This window comes from Schistocerca cancellata, chromosome 12 (genome assembly GCF_023864275.1).
Source record: "Schistocerca cancellata isolate TAMUIC-IGC-003103 chromosome 12, iqSchCanc2.1, whole genome shotgun sequence".
In the NCBI taxonomy this organism is placed as follows: domain Eukaryota; kingdom Metazoa; phylum Arthropoda; class Insecta; order Orthoptera; family Acrididae; genus Schistocerca; species Schistocerca cancellata.
In genome coordinates this window covers 43,202,796-43,217,734 of record NC_064637.1, presented here as the reverse complement: position 1 = coordinate 43,217,734, position 14,939 = coordinate 43,202,796, and the positions used below count along the sequence as shown (strand labels likewise).

The following is a 14,939-nucleotide window of genomic DNA, read 5'->3' as shown; positions in this document are numbered from 1 at the left end:
ATTACTGACATAAATGGAAAAAAATAATGTGCCCAGGATGAAGCCCTGTGGAAGAGATTTTGAAAACTTCCTGACGACAGACTTTGTCTATGCAAACACTCGATAGCAGCAGCTGTTAGATGTCCCCTATGTTTTTTGGAGGTTGCCAAATGGGGTGGCATGCGTGACTCAACAATACGGGTGGACATACCATAGGTGCAATGACACTGTAAGGTTATCTGTGTATAGACCAGACAAAGGTGTAGTTGCTCAAGAGGGACAGCAGCCTTTCCCACAGTTGCAGGGACAAAAGTCTGGATGATTGACTGGCCTGGGATTGTAACTTTAGCCAAACATGACCTTGGCATGCTGGTACTGTAAATGACAAAGCATGGGAAACTACAACCGTTATTTTTTTCCAAGGGTATGTGGCTGTACCATACAATTAAATAATGATGTCATCCTCTTGGGTAAAATATTCTGGAGGTGAAGTAAGTCTTCACTGCAGTCTCCAGATGTGGATTACTCAGTAGGACGCCGTCAGCAGGAAAAACCAAATTGGCGTTCGATGAGTCGGAGAGTGGACTGTAACAACCTTTAATTGAATAAGTAGGTTAGACAATGAAAAGGAAATGGTTAGGGTGAAGTTGGATATAGTGGGTATTAGTACAGGAGCAGGTGAATAGAGGGTTATAAATCAAAAATCGACAGGAATACGTCAAATGATAAATAAGAAAATAGGAATGCAGGGAAGTTACTATCGACAGCACAACCAGTGAATCATCGCATCCAAGATGCACACACAGCCAAACTATGCCACAGTAATACAAGTTTATATGCCTACTAACTCCGCAGATGAAGAGACTGAAACACTGTACAATGAGATAAAAAGAATAATTTTGATAGTTAAGGGAGATGAGAATTTATTTGTAACGGGGGACAAATTTGATAGTAGCAGAAATGGATTGAGATAAAGTAAGGCAGGGGGAAGCTATCTGATAGAATCTTGCACAGAGCATAATTTAATCATTGCAAGAAGTTGGTTTTATAATCATGAGAGGAGGTTGTAGATGGGATAGACATATGGAAACACCGGAAGGAGGACTAGATTTTTAACTGCAAATATTTCCATGGGCAAATGTGAACTGTAAACATAATTTATTGGTTGTGATCCGCCGATTAAAACTGAAGAAACTGCAGAAATCTAGGAGAGTAAGGAGATGTGGCCTGGATATATTTAAAGAGATACAGGTTGTTGAGTGTTTCAAAGAGAGCAGCTGGCAACAACTGAAAGCAGCAGAGGAACAATGATGCGAAAGGACAAGGCTTGGACGAAATACTTGGATTCTTCTATAGATGTAAATGATCTAGCAGACAGAGTGAGCAGCAACCTGCGGCTGTTTCCTGATGTTGCCATGGTGTACAGGAATGTGTCATCGTTGAGTGGCTGTAGGAGTACACAAGATGACTTGGACAAATTTCAACAATTTTCCACATATCGCATTTTAACAATGAATACTTGATACCATGCAATGATCCTGTCTCACTATGGACAGTTTTCTTCGTTTTATCAAACAATGAAAAATCCAGGCTGGAATAACGACAATATTATGAAAATGATAGATTGCTACTCACCATATAGTGGAAATGTTGAGTGACAGACAAGTGCAACAATAAGACTGCTAAACAAGTAAACTTTTGGCCAAAAAGCCTTCTTCTGAATTAGATAACACACATTCCTGCAAATGCAACTCTCATACACATGACCATATCTCTGACAACTGTCTCTGGACAGCGGCTGTGTGTTTGTGTTTGTGTGTGTGTGTGTGTGTGTGTGTGTGTGTGTGTGTGTGTCGTCTAATTCAGAGGAAGGCTTTCTGGCCGAATGCTTACTTGTTTAGCAGTATTTTTGTTGTGCCTGTCTGCGACTCAACATTTCCTCTATATGGTGAGTAACAAGCTATTCTTTTCATAATATTGTCACTGTTCCTCCAGAGTATACAGAATGTATCAAAAAGAATCATCCAATTTATTACATTATTTGAGATATGTGTGTGAACAATGTACTGTTGGAAAGAGCAAACTCTTGAGTTTTATATGGTTTCCGCTAGGTAGCAGCAGTATGCGCCCACTTCAGCTCTTGTAAAAATGGTGTCGGGATAACAGAAAGCATTTTGTGTTCTACATTTTGTACAGTAGGGGTCAGTAATAACTGCTCAGCATGACTTTTGTACTAGGCACGGTACGGATCCTCCTACAGCACAGAACATTTAGACAACGGCACGAACAATTCTGAGAAACAAGTTGTTTATGTAAAGACAAATCGCTGAGCCGTCCCAGTGTGTCAGGCACAGACGGTGAATGCATCTGCCACGTAAATGGAAAGATAGACCGTAATAATATAAGAATATGGGGTACGGAACAACCACACGAAGTTGTACAACGTGAGAGGGACTCTTCAAAATTTAATGTGTTTTGTGGGAAAAGGTATATGGTCCATTTTTCTTTGCAGTGAACACTGTTACAGGAAGCACATTTCCCAATATGCTTGAGAACTTTCATTTCCCACAGTTGGAGACCGATTCAAACGACTTCATTTACCAACAGATGGGGCACCGCCACACTGGCACCTGGAAGTGCGGGAATTTTTAAATCAAAAGCATTACTGAGTGATGGATCAGTCACACTGCACCATATGATTCAGCCTTGCAGTACTGGCCTCCAAGGTCACCAGACCACACTGTATGTGATTATTTCTTGTAGGGGTTTACAAGAGACTCTGTTTATGTCACACCATAACTAACAACAATAAATGAACAGAGACATCACACAACAGGAGCAGTGAAAGCTGTAACTCAAGACACGCTTGCTGCAGAGTGGGAAAAGTTTGAATACTGCATTGACTTATGCCATGCACCTCAAGGGGGGCATATTGAACACCTATGAAAAGGTACGGGGGGGGGGGAAGAGGGGGGAAAAAAACACTTTTTGAGTTTCCCAGTCATCAAAAAACAAAATTCATTGCATACGTTTATTAGTTTCAGAAATATAGATGTGCCAAACTGGATGATCCTTTTTGATACAACCTGTATAACAGCTTCATATATGAAAGCATAAATATGAGTTTCTGTCTTGCTTATTAGGCAAATACTAAATACTGATGGGGGAGGTTAATCAATAGGTAATACTAAAGTATTACAGATATTAAACAAAATGTTACATTGTACTAAATAAATAAGGGCATCTGTAGAACCGTAACTCAAATAGTCAGATTATATTTTGTTTATTTGGGGTATATTAATTTTTGAAAGATAGGTAATGTTTACGTGTTTATTCACTGTTTGAGGGGGTTGCAGTTAAGATCAAAAGTAGTATCCATTTAGTACGCAGACACCTTACACCTGTAGTCATTCGCTCAGCCCCACTGCGGCCAGGAGCTGGAAGTACTATACAATGAAGTGGGTAAAAGATGTGTGTTCATAACATTGGCTAATGAACAAGTGGTAGTGCTCTGTTCACTGCATCAACTTGTGCGGTTTCTAAACTGTAGCTGGTGCCACAGATCACTCAGTGTTTAACACTTTTATGTTATGTTTTAGAAATGTTGTTTAAATTAATGACATGAATGAGTGACTTATTAAAGCAGCAGCATAGGACTATTTAATTATTAACATTGCCATTGTAGATAACTTTATTTCAATTGGAAAGCTGATACCGTTAAAAGCGAAGTACAAGGTGAGCACAAAGTCTTGCCCTGATTATAACAAGTTATTACAGAATAACTGTTTGACATAATAATTTACATTTGATACCATTACATAGGTTAGTGTTACTAGCCCCCCCCCCCCTCCCTCCCCGCCTCCCTTGGTACCTCTGAGAATGTCGAGGCAGTATTGCAGTTCCCGCCAGGTGTTTCGTAACATGTGTTCTGTCACAGTACCCACAGCAGCTTGTATCTTAACCTTCAGTTCATTGACGTCAGCAACTGGTGTAATGAAGACTCTGTCCTTGATATAACCCCAGAAAAAAAAGTCAAGGAGCGTAATGTCTGGAGAGCGGGCTGGCCAGGGTGTTGGACCATTCACTCCAATCCACCAATCTGGACATAACTCCCCTCTCCAGACATTACACCCATTGACTTTTTTTCTGGGGCTATATCCTAGACAGAGTCTTTGTCACACCAGTTGCTTACGTCAACAAATTGAAGGTTAAGATACAAGCTGCTGTGGGTGCTGTGACAGAACACGTTACGAAACACCTGGTGGGAAGTGGATTACCGCCTCGACATTCTCTAAGCTGTCAAGGGAGCACATGTTGAGGTTTACTAATGTAAGTGGTCTTACAAAAACTAGTAACGCTAACCTATGTAATGGCATCAAATGTAGCTTAATATGTTGAACGGTTATTCTGTTATAAATTTTTATAATCAGGGCAAGACTTTGTGCTCACCCTGTATATTTGCACGAGTTGCACTGTTGTTCTACGTCATTGGTGTTATTTCATAATAGCCCGCACCCCCCCCCCCCCCCCCCCCACACACACACACACTTAAATTAATATTGAACAATGTGTGTGAGTCTTCTGACATATTATGCACTCTTTTCACATAAAAATACTTGTTCTCTGACAAGATTTCAAAACATACTTGGTAGATGTGATTCCCTTTCCCCTAATCCTCCCTCAACTTCAGCATTCCATGAATGGGAACACGCCGGTTGTCATTCTGCTGTATAGTAATTCGCCCTTGGGGATTAGATAGCTGCAGTAGGGCAAAGCAAGTAACATGTAACCTGTGTGCGTGCGTGCGTGCGTGTGTGTGTGTGTGTGTGTGTGTGTGTGAATGTTTAAAAACTGTACATTCTGAAGGTCATAACTGTGTACTATATGACTTATGGGCAAAATTTTCATGCAGGATCAATAGCAAGGGCTGGTTGTTGCTGACGTATGTTTTTCTCCATGATATATAAGGTCATGCTCCTGATGTTTCCTTTTCAGTCTTTTTCTTCTCATCTCCAGTGTTTTCATGATCAAAGAGAACACAGAAAAGTAAAAAACAGAATTTTCAATTTTCTGTATGGCATAATAACTGAAAATACATCAGGCTCATCCTTATTTGGAAATTTGTGGTAAGGTCTCATGGGACCAAACTGCTGAGGTCATTGATCCCTAAGCCTACACACTACTTAATCTAACTTAAACTAATGTATGCTATGGACAAAACACACACACACACACACACACACACACACACACACACACACACGAGGGAGGACTCTAACCTCCGACGGGGGGAGCCGCACGGACCGTGACAAGGCGCCATCCTAATTACACAGGTTTTTGAAATGGGTATGAGATACTTTGTAATTTGCTGTGTATTGTAGGAGGCCCACAAGAGTATTCATCTACATACGGTCTGTAGCTTGTGCATCATGAGATATGTCAAACGGTTCACAAATGTTTGTCATGTGCATATTAGCAAACATAACAATGTAATCCGTCAATTTATCATCAAAAGAAAGAATCTTTGCAACTGTAGGCAGTGCTAATGTGCCTGACTTATGAGGAATAACATTTCGGCCTTGGGCTTTCCCTTAGGACTAACTGTTTCATCTACCATTTTGACAGCCCATCTTTACTCATATAGCAATCTTCAATAATAAATGAATTCAAAGGTATGTCACCTGAAGAGAAAATGACATCTGAATCCAAATTGTGCTCACTTATTTCCACACTGCTGTGCTCACTTATTTCAACACTGTCCTTCCCATCTTCTGAACTGTCTTCAGACAGAGACTGCTCATCATCAGTTGTTAGAAACTCTTGTATAGCTTTGTATGCAATTAACTTTATGGTGATCGAGCATAAGCATTCAAATCGTGTCATTTCACTGTCATACTGAACAAGGTGGTCATGTTGTCCCACTTCACTGAAATGCATATAGTCAGATAGATGCATGGGGGTAAAAACACATATGAAGAAACAATGAGGGTAGTAAGGGTTTTAAATAGAGCACAAGAGACAGACGCACAAAAGAGGAATTTACAAGAGACAGATGCACAAAAGATGAATTTACAGGAGTCAGATCCCTTTGCTCCTCATCATGTCAAAGCTCAACAACAGAAGCAAAAAACCCTAGGCTCGTACTGACCCAATGCATGCAGTTAAGGGTTAATGGTACAAGAGCAATAACGAGTAAGACCCAATTCTTTTGTTAAATATTTGCCTTTGAACATGTAACTGAGAAAAAGTTAAGGAAAGGTTCAAAATTACGCTTAAATTTTGTTGGAAGTCGCTAAGAGCTCTCATTATGAAACACTGGATGAGATTAAACTGGGTAATTTTCACTTCATTTTAAGCAAAAGCTATTTTTTCTGACATATCAATGTTTATATTATATCTTCTGAACTACATCTCATATAGTGATATAATTTTGTAGGACATTACCTGATACACGTAGTTACTTTACGCAAACGGAGTTCCAAACAGAGTTAATAGCAAAGAAATAATAAATTGAAACTTCACGCCTGACCCTAAAATTTGACTGCACGGTCATCAAAAATATAGTAAGCGATACAGTTTTTTCCTTTCATCATTTTAAATGTATGTGGAGGAGTGGGAATGTGGCAGTTTGAAGGGGCACGGGAGGTCAGTGAGAAAAATTTTTGTACAGGTTTAAAATTAAGTGTAAACTTTGTTCATAGTTGCTAAGTGCCCTCACTTTCAAATACTGAATAAGTGAAGTCCGTGTATTTACACACCATCCATTACGCTGCCTCAAGCCAAACTCACGGTCTGTAACACTAATACTTGTCTTATTGTGTTAGTCTTTTGTCTTAAGATTATGTCTCTCAATGACTAGATTATGGTAGAATTTTAAGATTTTAAATTTGGTCAATAATAATGCTAAATATTGAAAATCAAATCTTTGTTGCCCCTACACTGGCACCTGGTACTGGGTTCTAGGATAGTGTTTTAATAATACACAGGGTGTCCGAAAAGACTTTCCCTGATTACATAAATTGATAACTCAGGCTAGAAGTAAGATACAAATGTGAAACTTGTGTCGAACTGTTTACGACTATCAAAGTTTTTTTTTCTGTTTTAGGTTTGCAGTACGTACGTAGTGGATGAGGTGCAGTGCCCAAGAAGCCATGTTAACCAATCAGGAGAAGGCACAGTGTGTCCTGTGGTACCATGAGACACAATCACCAACCACAGTGCAGAGACACTTCCAGACAACATTTGGAAGGAATCCACCTGATGTCAAGAGCATTAAAGCCTGGTATGAGAAGTTCAAGAACACAGGATCGGTTGCTGACCTTCCGAGGTCTGGTCGACCAAGAACCTCAGCAGACAGGGTGGAAGCTGTAATTTCTGCGAAGTCCACAGAAATCTGTGCGCAGGGCCTCACGTGAATTACAGATGCCAAAAAGCTCTCTCCATGACATTTTTCACAAACGATTATTGTTCGTGCATACAAAGTGCAAATTGTTCAGACCTTGTTGCCCAATGACAGTACACATCAATATGACTTTGCGGTCGAAATGCTATCACGTATTGAGGACGATAATGGTTATCTCAGACGAACTGCCTTTTCTGACGAAGCGACCTTTTTTGTCAGTGGAGTAGTGAATCGCCATAATGTGCGCATTTGGGGTTCACAACTCCATGGCGAGATCATGGAGCGGGCCATTCTTCTTCGCTGAGGCTGCAGTGTATCTGGACATGTTGCAACTGTATGCTGTTCCTCAGCTGCTTCAGTATCACCCCAATGTCTTGTTTCAGCAAGACGGTGCACCGCCTCACTAGGGTTTGGACGTCCGTGTCTATCTCGATATGACCTTTCCTGGACGATGGATTGGTCTTGATGGGCCAACGGTTTGGCCTCCACGCTCTCCTGACATAACCCCATTAGACTTCTTTTTATGGGATTATGTCAAGGACGAGGTCTACCGAACACGTGTACCAGATCTTGAAATCCTGCGGCAACGGATAACCATAGTCGTTGAATCGATCCCTCTAGTGATGTTGGCTAATGTGTGGACAGAAATTGAATATCGTCTAGATGTGCTACGTGCTACCAAGGGTGCTAATGTGGAAGTTTACTGATGTGTGATGAAAACTTTGATAGTTGTAAACAATTCAACACAAGTTTCACATTTGACTCTTACTTCTAGCCCGAGTTCTCAATTTATGTAATCAGGGAGAGACTTTTCAGACACCCTGTAGATTAGTAGTCTTCCTCACATTTTGTAGGTAATGGGTACCTTTGCACAGATGAGGATAAAATATGCTGAATTTTACAATTACTGCAACATGAAACAATGAGATATTGTGTACTATGAAAAGACTCAATGCTTGAGAAGTTTAGTCACTCTATGATATCTTATATATTCATATTAGCAGGAATAAGAGCACTTACTTTCTTCCAACCACAGCACACTTTATGCATATGGCCTTCAGGGTGTTCCTCTTGGCATTCAGGAAGTACCTCAGATCATCCATATCGAGAACTGAGAATCCGAAGTCAACCTCGCTTAGTTGTGGGCATCCATCACCCAAAGGTCGCAACACAGGAGTGCTTTCAGCAAAGTGTACTTCCAGATTCAACACACGGAGATGCTGCAGTTGTGACACTGCCTCTGAAAATTTCTCAGACTTCAGCAATTCATTGGATATCCTCAGCTTTTGTATTTTGGAGCACTTCTCAACCAAGTTCTTCAACACCTGCAACCAAACAGCAATTTCCCTACTATACACACACACAACTTCAACTTCAAACAAAGGACTGGGAAACCTTGAAAGGAAAGAAGCATCATTACAAGGTGTTTAAACAATTGTTTTTTGTCAGTTCTGAAGCACATAATCAAATTTCAGCACTAGTTCCACAGCAGCATAACAGATGGACCACACTCCAACAAAGGGAAGTTAGTTAATATTAACCTCTATGGCAACATCTCTTCAGAGCTCCACAGATAGCTACTGTATTCACCTACAGACATTTGCACTTCACTTCACAGTTGAAAGCTCTCAACAGCACTGCCAGATGTCAGGGATTCCCTTAGGTTGACTTGACTTTAGGAGCGTCTTAATAATAAAGAGAAAAAGTATTAAAAATTAAATATGTATTTTTTCACACATGCCAATGTTTATGACCTCACACCTCTCGAACTGTGTGTTGACAATGATGTATTTGTGTAGGTACATTCAGTGGCATACGTGGATACTGCCTGCGAAATTTATTGCGAACAGAGTTAGTAGCATAGAAGTAAGAAATTTAAACACTATGCATGATGTGGCAGTTTTTCATACATCTCATTATTTATGACATCATATCTCCTTAACTATGACAGGTAGGTGGTTCTTATCCCCACAGCGATTGTTACCCGACAGTAAGGAATATGCGTTTCAACATTGGTTGAAATCAGTTCAATGACTTAGGAGGAGATGTGGAACATACAAACATACATATACCAATTTTTATAATATGTACGGATGGATTTTTTAAAAACTGTCAGTGAAGCGAGGAAAAGAGATGGAGAAGGAATGAAACACAGTGCGTATCTGGCTATACATAGCTCTCGGTTTCACATCGTGATGAATTTTGTACAATGGCCGCTTCTTAAGACTGGAAGTGAGAGCAAAGCCGTTACAGCCAAACTTGGTGGAAAAGACAGATAGTGTGTCAGTCTCCTGCCTCGTATAAAATTGAACTTAACAGAAACAAATTATTGTGTTGTTTCTGTGAAAAGAGCCTTCCTACAGTACCAATTGGGTTGGCAACCAGGAAGGAGCTAGTGCAGTAGATTTACTGAAGACGATCAGCGAAAGAAGGCTGTCAGTTTTCAATGTGGAAGATAAGATCACTTTTAGACGGACAGTGTTGAAGATGAGCTGTGCCATGCAACTGTCTCTATGAAAGATGAGTTTCTCATTTCTTCCAGTAAATTGGCACAGCACTGAGGTCACTGTTGCCGCAGCAAACAATATTGCAGTATAAAGGAAAACTCTCCATGTGTAGTGAAACAATGGTGCCATCGTTGCTCTGATTTCTCTCTCACTCATTAGATCTCTGTGTGTCTTTCTCGTTATACCTTGTGCATTAATGGGGATTAAGGATAGATGCAGTTTTTACCAGGGCTCCAGCATTTATAAATTGTTTCCCAACTGAGCCAATATACACTACTGGCCATTAAAATTGCTACACCAAGAAAAATGCAGATGATAAACTGGTATTCATTGGACAAATATATTATACTAGAACTTACATGTGATTACATTTTCACGCAATTTGGGTGCACAGATCCTGAGAAATCAGTGCCCAGAACAACCACCTCTGGCCATAATAACAGCCTTGATATGCCTGGGCATTGAGTCAAACAGAGCTTGGATGGCATGTACAGGTACAGCTGCCCATGCAGCTTCAACACGATACCACAGTTCATCAAGAATAGTGACTGGCGTATTGTGACAAGCAAGTTGCTAGGCCACCATTGAGCAGACGTTTTCAATTGGTGAGAGATCTGGAGAATGTGGTGGCCAGGGCAGCAGTCAAACATTTTCAGTGTCCAGAAAGGCCCGTACAGGACCTGCAGCATGCAGTCGTGCATTATCCTGCTGAAAATTAGGGTTTCGCAGGGATCGAATGAACTGTAGAGCCACGGGTTGTAACACATCTGAAATGTAATGTCCACTGTTCAAAGAGCTGTCAATACGAACAAAAGTTTACTGAGACGTGTAACCAATGGCACCGCATACCATCTCGCCAGGTGATACGCCAGTATGGCGATGAGGAATACACGCTTCCAATGTGCGTTCACCGCGATGTCGCCTAACACGGATGTGACCATCATGATGCTGTAAACAGAACCTGGATTCATCTGAAAAAATGACTTTTTGCCATTCGTGCACCCAAGTCCATCGTCGAGTACACCATCGCAGGCACTCCTGCCTGTGATGCAGCGTCAAGGGTAACCGCAGCCACGGTCTCCGAGCTAATAGTCCGTGCTGCTGCAAACGTCGTCGAACTGTTTGTGCAGATGGTTGTTGTCTTGCAAACGTCCCCATCTGTTGACTCAGGGATTGAGACGTGGCTGCACGATACGTTACAGCCATGTGGATAAGATGCCAGTCATTTCGACTGCTAGTGATACGAGGACGTTGGGACCCAGCACGGCGTTCCATATTACCCTCCCGAACCCACGAATTCCATATTCTGCTAAGAGTCATTGGTTCTCTAACATCGCGAGCAGCAATGTCGCGATACGATAAACTGCAATCGCGATAGGCTACAATGCAACGTTTATCAAAATCGTAAACATGATAGTACGCATTTCTCCTCCTTACACGTGGCATCACAACAACGTTTCACCAAGCAACGCCGGTCAACTGCTGTTTGTGTATGAGAAATCGGTTGTAAACGTTCCTCATGTCAGCACGTTGTAGGTGTCGCCACCCTTGTGTGAATGTCTGAAAAGCCAATCATTTGCATATCACAGCATCTTCTTCCTGTCGGTTAAATTTTGCGTCTGTAGCACGACATCTTCGTGGTGTAGCTATTATAATGGCCAGTAGTGTGTAACAATCAGTCACATTAATGTGACCACCTGTGTAAACCCTGCATAGCCAGCTTTTGCAGCATGGATCACTGCAAGACATACAGGAAGAGTGTCACTGAGGTTCTGGAAGTACCGACAAGGGTGTGGAACCGTAGCGATTCCAGTATTGTTGCCAGCTGTGTTCACTTTCTCGCTCGAGGATCCGTGTAACAGCCCGATTGAGGTGGTCCCACAGTTTCTCGAATCGGTCTAAATCCGGCAGTTTGGTGGTCCGTAGAGTACAGCAGACCCATCGTGGTGCTCATCAAAACAAGCACCTACACTGTGAGCTGTGCGAGACATTGCATTGTCCTGCCAGCTGAGGAGAAACAAACTACACGTAGGGGCGAACAGAGTCTGCGACGATATACCCGTACTTGTGTGATCCACTGTGTCTTCCAGAATGGTGTCACCCAGGGAATGTCACAAAAAAATTCCCCAGACCGTTACCCTCCCTCCTCCACATCGGGCCCCTTTCGATTGCTGCGAGACCGTACAGCTACGGTAATCTGTCCGACAGAGTGTGAAACACGATTCGTCTGATAAGTCCACCTATTGCCACTCAGTGACTTCCAGTTGCGGTATCGACATGCAGATTCCACCCCCCACTGCTGACGAACGGCAGTCGGCGTGGGTGCGGCGACAAGGCACCTGCAGCAGAGGCCCGTACACAGCAACTTTCGCTGAATGGTCATTGAGGAGACACTGCGGGTAGCCCTCGGTTCATCTGGGGGTCAGCTGCTCAGCAGCTGCACATCTATTTGCACACACACATCTCTGTATCTGTCATTTACCCCTGTCATCTATGAAATGTGGTGCACAACAGTTGCCTCTGCACTGGTTTTGTATAGTGCCATTTTGATAAACTTCTGCAGTGTTACGTGGCTTTACGGTTAATAACAGAATTACTATTTTATTAGTTGATTTGTTTTCACCACGTAACGCCTGCTGTTTACGTCCTTCTTCGTTGCTGAGTGATGTACCACTTTTTGTTCTGACGCCGCAACTCTTCCTTTCCTATATCTTTACTACTTTCTATCTATATAAATGATGAACTATTGGTTTTGTCGTTTAACAACTTTTTAATAACTGTGGACGTATTACAGGCATCGGGTCCCACCTAATGTGTCACCGGCCTATACGTTTTACACGAACCTTTCAAGACTCGATCGATCTGTTAACAAACAGAAGGCAGAATCTCTCTTCCTTTGACGTTGTCCAACAACAACCTAGGCAGCTCGACGCCCTCGCGGCCCCGGCTCTTCCGTGGCTTGCGGTAGTTTGCAGCATTCGTTTTATTCCTTGCCTACTTGCCGCTACGTCGAACTTTCGTGGCGATCGTCGGGCAACGTCTTCCACGTTGTCTGCAACATAAATACACTCCTGGAAATTTAAATAAGAACACCGTGAATTCATTGTCCCAGGAAGGGGAAACTTTATTGACACATTCCTGGGGTCAGATACATCACATGATCACACTGACAGAACCACAGGCACATAGACACAGGCAACAGAGCATGCACAATGTCAGCACTAGTACAGTGTATATCCACCTTTCGCAGCAATGCAGGCTGCTATTCTCCCATGGAGACGATCGTAGAGATGCTGGATGTAGTCCTGTGGAACGGCTTGCCATGCCATTTCCACCTGGCGCCTCAGTTGGACCAGCGTTCGTGCTGGACGTGCAGACCGCGTGAGACGACGCTTCATCCAGTCCCAAACATGCTCAATGGGGGACAGATCCGGAGATCTTGCTGGCCAGGGTAGTTGACTTACACCTTCTAGAGCACGTTGGGTGGCACGGGATACATGCGGACGTGCATTGTCCTGTTGGAACAGCAAGTTCCCTTGCCGGTCTAGGAATGGTAGAACGATGGGCTCGATGACGGTTTGGATGTACCGTGCACTATTCAGTGTCCCCTCGACGATCACCAGTGGTGTACGGCCAGTGTAGGAGATCGCTCCCCACACCATGATGCCGGGTGTTGGCCCTGTGTGCCTCGGTCGTATGCAGTCCTGATTGTGGCGCTCACCTGCACGGCGCCAAACACGCATACGACCATCATTGGCACCAAGGCAGAAGCGACTCTCATCGCTGAAGACGACACGTCTCCATTTGTCCCTCCATTCACGCCTGTCGCGACACCACTGGAGGCGGGCTGCACGATGTTGGGGCGTGAGCGGAAGACGGCCTAACGGTGTGCGGGACCGTAGCCCGACTTCATGGAGACGGTTGCGAATGGTCCTCGCCGATACCCCAGGAGCAACAGTGTCCCTAATTTGCTGGGAAGTGGTGGTGCGGTCCCCTACGGTACTGCGTAGGATCCTACGGTCTTGGCGTGCATCCGTGCGTCGCTGCAGTCCGGTCCCAGGTCGACGGGCACGTGCACCTTCCGCCGACCACTGGCGACAACATCGATGTACTGTGGAGACCTCACACCCCACGTGTTGAGCAATTCGGCGGTACGTCCACCCGGCCTCCCGCATGCCCACTATACGCCCTCGCTCAAAGTCCGTCAACTGCACATACGGTTCACGTCCACGCTGTCGTGGCATGCTACCAGTGTTAAAGACTGCGATGGAGCTCCGTATGCCACGGCAAACTGGCTGACACTGACGGCGGCGGTGCACAAATGCTGAGCAGCTAGCGCCATTCGACGGCCAACACCGCGGTTCCTGGTGTGTCCGCTGTGCCGTGCGTGTGATCATTGCTTGTACAGCCCTCTCGCAGTGTCCGGAGCAAGTATGGTGGGTCTGACACACCGGTGTCAATGTGTTCTTTTTTCCATTTCCAGGAGTGTAAACTTTCTTCCCACAGTCTTTCTGAAACCCCAAAAACGAACTTAAAGAACATAATAATAATAACTGTTCTTACAATTATTCGTGTAAGTCTTGGTCGATTTAATGAGGCCTAAGCCTTGTGACACCACACTTCCATCCTAGCTCCTTCCAGGTTGCTAACCAAATTGGTACCATAGGTAGGCTCCCCTAACAGAAATAAATTCTTGTAATGTTTCTGTGAAGTTTGATTTTGTATGAGGCACGAGACTGACAACATATCTGTCTTTTCCACATTATGACAACAACTGAATTGTTTTCACTTCCTCCCGATACACTTTATAGACCCTCCACTGCTAGTGCTGCCACGTGTCGTCTGTGAGAGATTATTGCACACGGATGTTGAACACAGGTGGCGGTCACATTAATGTAACTGGACTGTGTAAATTCTTTTGTATGCTGAGCCAAAATATTACATTGAGTGTTAAATTAAAAGGAAGGTCAGCACTGGTCGTAATATTGATGTTTCATTAATAGCAGAATCGATTTTCGATCACATCGGGATGTCGAGAGGAAGTGAAAACA

At 43.2% G+C, this 14,939-nt stretch overlaps 1 protein-coding gene across 1 annotated transcript in view; it reads right to left on the bottom strand.

The window, feature by feature from the left end:
• The window catches only part of LOC126109411 (F-box/LRR-repeat protein 17-like), a 331,740-nt gene that overhangs the window by 52,414 nt on the left and 264,387 nt on the right, over window positions 1-14,939 (bottom strand). Inside the window, exon 5 of the mRNA XM_049914445.1 lies at window positions 8,402-8,706. Coding sequence (XP_049770402.1) covers window positions 8,402-8,706 — 305 coding nt within the window. The remainder of the gene's footprint in view (window positions 1-8,401; window positions 8,707-14,939) is intronic.